At 41.7% G+C, this 10,634-nt stretch overlaps 1 protein-coding gene across 1 annotated transcript in view; it reads right to left on the bottom strand.

Moving 5' to 3' along the window:
- Positions 1–1,050: 1,050 nt before the first annotated feature.
- Dync2h1 (dynein cytoplasmic 2 heavy chain 1) overlaps positions 1,051–10,634 on the bottom strand; it is a 226,796-nt gene continuing 217,212 nt past the window's right edge. The window contains exons 88-89 of the mRNA XM_050130242.1: positions 9,273–9,389; positions 1,051–3,239 (exon numbers count right to left, since the gene is read on the bottom strand). Of these exons, the coding sequence (XP_049986199.1) occupies positions 3,081–3,239; positions 9,273–9,389 (276 nt within the window). The 3' untranslated portion in view covers positions 1,051–3,080. The remainder of the gene's footprint in view (positions 3,240–9,272; positions 9,390–10,634) is intronic.

The raw sequence follows: 10,634 nt of genomic DNA, 5'->3' as shown, positions 1-10,634 counted from the left end.
CCACCAAATAATTATTGGAATAGATTTAGCTCTTAGTAAGAAAATTTCAGTTTCAACATCTGAATGAACTTTAGATGTCCCTGAGTGTTTGAAGCCTAACTGGGCTCCTTCTATTTAATGCCATAGAGGTCCCGATTGCTTGTAAGGAAATTCACCTCTTCACAATGCTTTTGTTTAAAGCTGACATGTTAGAGAACCCAGCTTCATAATACACAGCAGGGCAGTTAGAAAGCAGCAAAAGGTTTTAACTCCAGAAGTACACACAACTGTTCCCTTCTTGAAAATGTGGCCCCAGGATGCTCTCTGCCTTTGCTGTGGCCCCAGGATGCTCTCCAGGGACTCTCTCTGCCTTTGCTGGAGTATTTTTGGTGTTCTTTGACTAGTCATCTCAACTACCTTACTCAATAAACTCAACCTTTTGAGGCTGAGGTTGATTTAGGAGAGCTGTCTAAAATTATTTTGAAACAAATTTGGTGATTGAATTGTCTAAAAACAGTCGCCATTGAGTCCACAAATGCATAAACTCCAAGATAGATCAGTGATACAAACACATATGTAATTAAAACTAAGGTGAGGCAGACAACCTGTTGATACGGGTTCTCCCCCTGTAGCCTACGCTAGCCTTGAAACTGATCCTCCCAACTCAGCCTTAATGACTAATGGCATGTTCTACGACACCCAATGATCTTCTTAAAAAACCCAACCACGTGTTAACAAAGCACTGCTGCAGTCTTGCCTCTCTTGTGCTCTCTTTCCCGAAGGGACTCCATGTGTTCACGCCTTTTCAAATGAGCAGCAAATAATCTACTCACGCTTTCACCTTTGTAAAACGAAAATGAGTGCACGGTCATAAAATAGAAGTGCCTGGTGCAGGTAAATGCAATGAGTTCTGTGCTCTCTCGGATGAGTCTCCATCTCTCTTTGGGAATTAGAAAAGAAAATCTCAAAATCAAATCCAAGCAATTCTTAACATTTAACTTAGTCAAACTTCAATTTCTGCCCATAACTCCTACGTGTGTGTGTGTGTATGTGGAAGCATTCCAAACAAAATGTATTTTGAATCTTTATTCTTCAAAACTCAGATCTAACATCACAATGGAGGAGCTGGAGGTGGCTACAATAGGATTGTGGTGTGAGGCACTTCTCAGACTCTTCAGAGAGATATGGGAACACAAAGTGATTCCCACAGAATGAAAGCAAATCACAGGAGCATTAGTTGTTGTGCCGTAGCAGCAAGTCTCCTCCATTATCCTGCAAAGGAACACGGGCTGAACCGAGGAAACCTAGCAAAGGCCCAGTGCGGACTCAGGGCTAACAGGAGCACAATTGATCAGGTCTTCACTTTGAGGTAACTGGTAGAAAATACGAAGAATTTGGAAAAGACATGTTTGTTACATCAACTTCAAGAAGGCATTTGATAGCATCTGGAGGAAAGGAATTTGGGAAACAATGAGGTTATGCAGGCACCCAGAGAAACTCCTAAGAATACTAAATAATGCCTATAAAGACACCTTTGCATCAGTCAAAGTCTGTGGAGAACTAAGTGATGAGTTTAGGACAGTCGTAGGAGTGATGCAGGGGTGTGTCCTCTCACCGCTGCTCTTTCATATGTTTCTGGAGTTAACAATAGCAACAGCCCTGGAGGATAAGCAGACAGGCGTGCAGGTAGGTGTGTGCGAATCAGTAACTTGTGTTTCACAGACAATACATCACTACATGCTGAAAGTCCACATGAGCTGCAGGCCATGGTAAGTAGAGTGGTGGAAGTCAGTGAGAACCTTCTATGAAAGCAAACATCGAGCAGACTGAGATACAACACATGGGAAGAGCACACAAGGATTCTAACATTGTAATAAAGAATCAGAACCTCAAGCAGTCAACTTTGTCTCTCTGGGAGGAAACCTCAGTTCAAAGGGGGGATCTATTTCAGATGTCAAGAGTGGATAGGGATAGCGAGGGCTGAGTTCCAGCCACTAGGAAAGGTTTGGTCAGCAAGAGACATAACAACAACAACAACAAAATTACAGTATATGAGACACTCGTCTTGAGCTGCCTTCTTTACAACTCTGAAACCTGGACAATGAAACGCTCCTCAGAACAGTGACTAAATGTGTTTGAGATGGCAGGTCTCAGGAGGATTCTAGGTGTCACAAGAAGAGACAGGCAATCGGTGGTGGCGCACGCCTTTAATCCCAGCACTCGGGAGGCAGAGGCAGGCGGATCTCTGTGAGTTCGAGACCAGCCTGGTCTACAAGAGCTAGTTCCAGGACAGGCTCCAAAACCACAGAGAAACCCTGTCTCGAAAAAACAAAAAAAAAAAAAACAAAAGAAAAAGAAAAAGAAACATCTCCATCTACAGAAGGAAGTAAACTACAGGATACAGCGACAGCACTTGAGATACTTTGGTCATGTTATGAGAATGAATGACAGCAGACACCCAAAGATAGCACTGTGTGGAGGAGTGCATGGGATAAGGTGAAGAGGAAGGCACAAAGAACACTGGATAGACAGACAGCACAGAGGAAGACTGTGGAACTTTGGGTATGACAATATCACAAGCATATAGGACTGCCCAGGGTAGGAACAACTGGAGAACCGCCATAAACAGGCTGCCCGTGCCTGCTTAGCATTATCAGGGAATGAATGATGATGATGATGTAATATATACAATAAAGTGACATGTTTAATTGTTAAGATAATTCATTCATTATGCCTTTGCACAGTGTTCAATGCTTAAAAGGAGAGTGGTACACATATTTAAACCCAGAAGACTAAAATAAGTAGATGCAATTATACAAAATACCCAAAATATTATTGATTTCTTAAATATAGTACTTTAAATAATTCAATTCCTGAAAAAGCAAATTTTTCATAAAAACAGCTAATGCCACCAAATTCCCTGCTCTTTAAGGTACACAGTGCTGATATTACACATTTATTAAAATAAGAATCCAAGGAGATCAACAACAAGAAAAACTAACTATAGATATTCTGAACTAACATTTCCGACTGACTACATGTTCCGTGTAAAACTTTGCCATAAATGTCACTTTGCTAAATTGTCCTGTGTTGCCTCAGATTTATTGATTTTTAAGAAAAAGTGCTGCCCCACACTGGATCCACTGGTCCTGGTTGCCTCCACAGGGAACATCGATGTTGGTCACCACACGATCCCTCTCGGCACTTGTATAAACAGGTAAAGAGATGCATTCGTCAGGGGAGTATGGACCATATGCACCCTGTTCAAAAGAAAAAAAAAATGGTCTAAAAATGTATCTTTGAGTACAGCCCTTCCAATCACTATCTGTATTAGCTATTAGGTTCTTTGAGTACAGATCACTAGAATACACTGGATCTCACAGCACTTCACTCACAGCAGTCACTAGAATACACTGGCTCTCACAGCAGTCACTAGAATACACTGGCTCTCACAGCAGTCACTAGAATATACTGGATCTCACAGCAGTCACTAGAATACACTGGATCTCACAGCACTTTACTCACAGCAGTCACTAGAATACACTGGCTCTCACAGCAGTCACTAGAATACACTGGATCTCACAGCCAGTCACAGATCTTTTAAAATCTTGCCCAAGGCCAGGCAGTACGGTGCACACCTTTGATCCCAGCACTCGGGAGGCAGAGGCAGGCAGATCTCTGTGAGTTCCAGTACAGCCAGCACTGTTACACAGAGAAATCACATCTCAAAAGTCAACAAACAAAAACAGAAAACAAACAACAACAACAAAAAAAAATCCATTAGATTACATTCCTAAAGCTATTCATCAAGATCTATTCCCTTATCTGGCCACTTCCTCCTCCTGAGGCTGACTACCAAGGTCCAGCTATCAAAATATTAAAGTCAAGCAATCAAAAGCACCCTTTGGTTCACCTAATTAACATGCCCAAACAAAATATACCACTACATTGTAGCCCATTTTAACACAGACCTCCCTTTTTCCTCCTCTTAAAAATTATACCTGCAAGGTCATTTGCTGCAGTTCCCTGTCCTGCCTGAGTCAGAAAGCAGCCACTCTGACTCTTCTTCCCCACTTAATAAAATTTCTCTGTGAAAACAGGGGTTTTTGGGGTGCTGTGTGCCTAATCTGGAGTCTGGGAGAAAGCCCCCATTTGGTGGGGGGGTCTCCTTCAGTATATATGAATTCAAACCAAAATATTTTCATCAGTGTATGCTTATCCAAGTTATCTGCACCATGCATATTTCCTGGATCACACGCACCAACAGTGCTGCTTTCTTATTTTAGAAAGAACATGAGAAAGCTGGAGTTTTACCGTGTGTGTCTAAATTAGATTCACAATTCAGTGTGAATCTAGCGAAAGAACTCGACACTGAGTGCTCAGAAGCATTGTTCTGTGAGAAGTTACAGCAGATTTGAAAGAGAGCGGGGGAGATCCCTAACTTGTGTTTTCAACAATGTGACCAGGACTGTTTACAGACTTGAAGAAAAATGTAAGTCAGAAAAAGAAACTGAGTTTTGTTATTTTACACTGGTGTATACAAGGCAAAGAACCCAGCGATAGCCTCTAATATGTATATTTGAATCTATACAAGTAATATAAAATAATGACTACTTTCAGAATGGCTCTTGAATTTGTTTTACAGATGTATTGTTCAGTAGTCAAATTTGGTACCTCCTAGAGTTTGAGGCCCTTGGCTGGAGTCCAGGCTACTAAGTTACATTTGCTGGTAAGCTCTATGTGGCACTGTTCCTAGAGAAACACAAGGATGGACAGCAAGCTGACTTCCTGTGCAGGGCCAGAAGGGGAGTCGTCTGACGCTGAGACACAGCAGGTGGCTACATCCACATGTATTCTACGAAATATGAGATCCTGACAAAGTGCTGCATATAGGTTCGGGAAAACTTTGTGCAGCAACCCCTCAGGCTTTGTACCTCCTTTTCTGTGTGCAAATGAGAGGTTGAAAGTGTCAGTTGCTCTCCACCTTATTCTTGGATATCTCTCACTAAGCCTGAAGCTCAGACACTGGGCTCCATCAGCTGGCCAGCAAGCCCCAGTCACTCTGCCTCCTCAGTGCTGGGATTACAGGTGTGCACTGCTGTGCGTAGCTTTTTATGTGGGGCAGGGGATCCATACCTAGGTCCTCATGCTTGCAGAGAAAGCACTTCACTTATTGAGCCATCTTCCAGCCCCTGCCAGTACTTTTAATGCAAAAAATTTCCAGAGGGGAAAGAATATTGTGTTTATTAAATGTGCTTATGGGAACAGTTTGCTGCTGTGGAATATTATTTTAAGGTGTGTTACATTTGTTTATACTCCGGAACATTTGTTTAATGATTAATAGTGCATTGTTTTTATTTATGCTGCATTTCTTTAACCTGTGAAGCTGTGATTCCCTGCCTGTCTAAAATACCAAATAGTTTAATGAAGAGCTGAACAGCCATAGCTAGGTAGAAAAAAAGGATAAGCGTGTCTAGCAGGCATAAAGAATAAATAAGAGAACTCTGAGGAGGAGGGAGCAAGAAGGAACAAGGAGGATGCTAGGAGTCAGCCACCCAGCCAGCAGTCTAGAGAAACAACATCCACATTCCAAAAAGTTGGGTTGTGGGAGGCTTTGGGTTATTTGGTGGGTCATGGATGCTTGTTATATTTAGGGGAATATAGGAATACATGAATGATAAGATAAAAGGGTAGATTATTGAATATATTTAAACTAAAAACCAACTATTAATTTCAAATATTTTATATTGGTATGGACTTTTGTAAACTGAGTAAATTTAAGGTCATTTTTGCACACTGCATATATGCTTCTACTCTTGTTTAAAGGAATTTTGTATACTGATACCAGTTTAAAGTTATTTTTGTTACAACATATTGTATATATGCTTCTGCTGTTGTTTCGGGTATTGTTCATTTAAAAATGTTTTCTTAACCTAAGGCTTTTAGTGACAGTGAGACACGTCTGCTCCAATTTGCTTCAGAAATAATGGGCATTGAAGAAACTCTTTATGAAGTTTGCTTTCATTGTGGTAAGGTTAGCCACTGGGCAAAGAAACTGCTCTTGCCTTTGACAGCTGACAATGTGCTGTGTAGGCTGGACATGCAGGACACATAGGAAAAAGACTGTCAAACTTGGCCAAAACAAGGCAGGACAGTCCTTCAAAAGTCTTACTTCACTGAAAAATCTGCCAGACGTTCTGCAGGATGTAGAGGACAGAATGGCGTGCCAACGTGGGGATGACCAAATCTACTTAAAAGCCTGAGAGTTTAGGAAGTTATTCTAGACAGAAAAGAATAGAATTAAGCATGGCTTCAGCATTTTCTCAGGTGCCATAGAGTTGTGGCAATAAATATGGCTACAGCCGGTACTTCCACCATGAGGCTGAAATCTCAGAAAGCTAAGAAATGGGCTGGATCCAGCTGTCAAAGGCATGGCTTTAATCCTCTCCATATTGCTTAGCAAATTAAAGACTCACATGGTCAGAAAAAGAGAGATATACAGTAAAGAGAAATTCAAAGATGAAGAAAATCTCTAAATGTTTTACAGTGTGTTACAGGCTTGGGAAAGAAAAGAAAAAGGTTAGTAGGTTAGTCGAGAGAGAGAGAGAGAGAGAGAGAGAGAGAGAGAGAGAAGTTGGGTGTGGTAGCACACACCTTTAATCCCAACACTTGGAAGACAGAGGCAGGCAGATCTCTGTGAGTTCAAGGACAGCCTGGTCTACAGAAGGAGTCCCAGGATGGCCAATGATACACAGAGAACCTGTCTCAAAAAGCCCAAAATTAAATTTAAAATAAAAGAAATAGAGGTTAAAATAAAGCCACTGAAAGATGAAAAATACACAGAGAGTCTAGATACTGTGTGTTATTATGCTCTCTTTGAATTGTTTGGATGCCGAGGAAGGAGCAACAGCTGCTAAAAAATATTTGCTTATAAATGCTGCTGATTTAATCCAAGATAGGTATTTTGAGAATACCTTGACTTCAAAGTTGAAGTCAAATGGTATGTTACTTTGGAGAAGAGGTTTTGCTTTTGTTTCCATAGAAAATGAGAGGTTATGGATTTATTCTGAGTTAAGAAAAATCAGGTTTGATCAAGGAAGACCACCTGAGAAATCTCTGGTAGGAACAGATGGCCCAGATGTCAGAGTTCTACATCCAGAACAGATTCAAGACTGCTGCCTGAGATTACTCTAGTCATGACTTGATCATAATTCTAAAGTTTCTTTAGGTCCCCATAAGATTATCAGTGCCCACAACCAGCAGGAAGTAGCCTGAAAAACTATGCCCACGTTCTCAAAAAATGGACTATGTATATTTTACTTTGTTTAAAATGTTGGTTACAAGTTGTTATAGCCAATGGTCAAGAGAAAGCTAAACAAAGGATATTAGATTCAGAGTTCTTGGGTTTTTTTTTTTATTAAAAAAAGAGGGTGAAGTGGTGTGAGACATTGGTCTGTATTCTGTTAATTATATTTTAAATAAATGCTGATTGGCTAGTAGCCAGGCAGGAAGAATAGGAAGGGTGACCAGGCAGGAAGTAGAGGTGGGTCAATGAGAACAGGAGAATTCTGGGAAGAGAATTCTGCTAGCAGCCCTGGCCCAGCCACAGAAGAAGCAAGATGTGAATTCCTGCCTAATAAAGTGCTGAGCCATGTGGCTAACACAGATAAGAATAATGGGCTAATATAAGTTGTAAGAGTTAATAAGAAGCCTGAGATACTGGGCCAATCAGTTTATAACTAATGTAGACTTCTGTGTGATTTTTTTGGGACTTAATGACTGTAGGGACCAGGCGGGACAGAAACTTCAGTCAATAGGACAGACATGGACAAACTTTGCCAATAGAAGGCAGAACAGCCTTTCAGCATTCCTGCTTCATTGAAATCTTCCAGACACTCTAGGCCTAGGCTAAAGATGGATGTTCCAACATCACGTTTGGGTAACTGTTCAGGCAGTCAGATGTCTCTGTCATTTCTAGACTTTTGGAATTTGCTTACAATGTACTTCCTGTTTACTCAGGTAATATATCCTTCTGGGATTCTTGGAGTTAAAGACTAGATAATTATAGTTTAAGTTTTCCTTAGTTATGATAGAAAGTCAACGCATTTACTTTGCCCCTTTCCTTCAGAACTGTAACATGCTTGGGCAGCAGCGATCACACAGCAAGCCTGATGATGACTGGCTACTCCTCCATCACACACAACTGGCAGACTTGCCTTTAACAGTGAACTGCTGGGGACCCGAGATGCTGTACAGTGACTGGATTAGCAGCCACGATCCATCCATTAGAACAAAGTCTCAGGGTGTTTGGTTGTCAGACACTGTGGAATTCAGACAAATAAACAAACAAAAACTATGACCCAGGATATTTATAGAAGGAAGGCTGTATTTGGGCTGCTGGTTCCACAGTAAAAGCCTATGGTGGCAGAATGGAGACATGGTGAATGTAAGACACGGAAGCCGAGAAGTTAACACTTGGAACTATCGTAGGAAGATGGAATGCAAACTGAGACTGACATATCGCGTTTAAACCTCCAGCCCACTCCAGTGACTGCTTCCTCCACCCAGGCCACATCTCCTGATCCCAGCACCACCACCAACTGGCAGCCTATTGTTTTTATCTAAGTTGTTCTATTTACCAATAAAGACTCGAGAGTCAAATATTGGGGTCAAAACCTGCTAGATCAGAGAAGCCAAGAAGCAACCAGCTGACCTTCCTTTTTGGCTGACCCAGCAAGAGAAGCGTCTTTCTACTCGTCCCAAGCCAAAAGAACCATGAATCTCCAAGTCCCTCCTACTCCTTCCTGTGCACCTCTCTATCAGTATTCCTGACTCCTCTGCCCTCTCTATGGCTCCATCCCGTGATCCAAGTTTCACAGTTCAAATATCCACAACAGCAGCAGCCACACCACATTCCAACCGCACACCTGGCTACTTACAGTGCTGGACAGCGGGAAGGCCTTGACCTATGTGGTTCACATTACTTACCTGGAGCCATGTAACCATGAAACCACGCCCTGGTCTAAGGGGCCTGCAGAGGGAGACTCACGCCACACTGTGACCCTATTCTGAAGCTCAGGAGTTTGCTCTAATTACACACACTTTTTAGAAAACTGATTCCAAAACAAAATGGTTTAAAAATCTTTACCTCTTCAAAATGCATTAACTACAAATTTGTTAAGTACAGGTAAAATGGGAGAGCAAATCAAAAACACAAGCTATGACTATCTTATGGAAAAGTAAAATCCAAGAGTGAACAGATGATATTAGAAGCTGTCTATCCAGACACTCACCTGTGGAGTCCAGCCCATAAAGCAAGGGAGAACTGTCGACACACTGGGAGAATCATGCTGGTTTTCTGAAAGGTGATTGCCGTCAAAGCTGCATCCTTCCAGTAACAAACCACTGATCTGCCACAGACAAGTAAAAAGTGTTACAGAATATTAAATTCTGAAGTGCCAGGCATACACAGTTGGACCATAAGATCAAAGGCCCAGTATCCCAAATGCTGTGAAAACAGATTGGGGCCTTTTATTTGGAGAACACAGAAAATCTGAATCAGTGTTCACTGTGAACTCTCTTTGAGACAAAGTTCTTACTTTTTAGCTAATATTCTAGAAAACGCTTACAAATATCATACACTATATAACTACAGGTGTCCTGGCATTAGGTTAATAGAAATATAAAGACATAAAGTCAAATCAAGTCTCTTCCAGGAAGTAGGGGAGAGAAGCCTAATGAGAAAATGAACAGGTGGTCCCTACATGTCTTTTTATTTGCCCTGCTGTGTGGAGTTGAGAGAGTAAAGCAGAAAGTTTTATACAGTGTAAGGTAGCTTTAGTGTAAACTGAGGACATCTGAAGTACAGTTGCTTGGAGGCCATCTTCTCCCTTCTGCAGTGCTAACTGCAGAGCTGACGGCAGCAGGCTGAGCAGTAGCTCACGTCCACAGCTGTCAACAGTTTGCTGTCTCACGACGCATTCATGATGCCACCACAACGTACACAATGGTTTCAAGTTTTAACAACTGACCAGAAGCTTCACTTGAGAGGATTGAACTTCAAATTCCTTTACAATAGTGCAAAAGTGATAACACTCAGTAGAAGACACAGGCTAGCACATGTGATAGGGCACTCTCCTGCATGGTGGACACTGGTGGCAGCAGTGAGCACCTGGTCACACTGAGAGTCACCATCTGCTAGGCATCCTGACGGTATGAGAAGGCGTGTCTTGTGCTTGAGGTCTTCTCCTCCTCCATAACTGAAGATGGAGGTCTTCAATTGATGGCTACTTGTACAACTTTTTTTTTTTTTGGAAAAATGTTTATTTAGGTGTTTTTGCCCATGTTTTATTTTCTCTTCTTTAAAATGTACGAAGAATAGCGACCTGAAATGACTGCCGTGAAAGCTCCTGTACACCAGGGAGTAGAGGGTTACCAATAAAATCTCCCCTTGGATACCAGGGAGTAGAGGGTTACCAATAAAATCTCCCCTTGGATACCACGGAGTAGAGGGTTACCAATAAAATCTCCCCTTGGATACCAAGGAGTATAGGGTTACCAATAAAATCTCCCCTTGGATACCAAGGAGTAGAGGGTTACCAATAAAATCTCCCCTTGGATACCAAGGAGTAGAGGGTTACCAATAAAATCTCCCC

This window comes from Alexandromys fortis, unplaced genomic scaffold, assembly GCF_014885135.2.
Source record: "Alexandromys fortis isolate MF-2015 unplaced genomic scaffold, M_Fortis_MF-2015_v1.1 scaffold_311, whole genome shotgun sequence".
NCBI classification, from domain to species: Eukaryota; Metazoa; Chordata; class Mammalia; order Rodentia; family Cricetidae; genus Alexandromys; species Alexandromys fortis.
The sequence above is the reverse complement of the archived record's forward strand: the minus strand, read 5'-3'. Positions and strand labels throughout refer to the sequence as shown.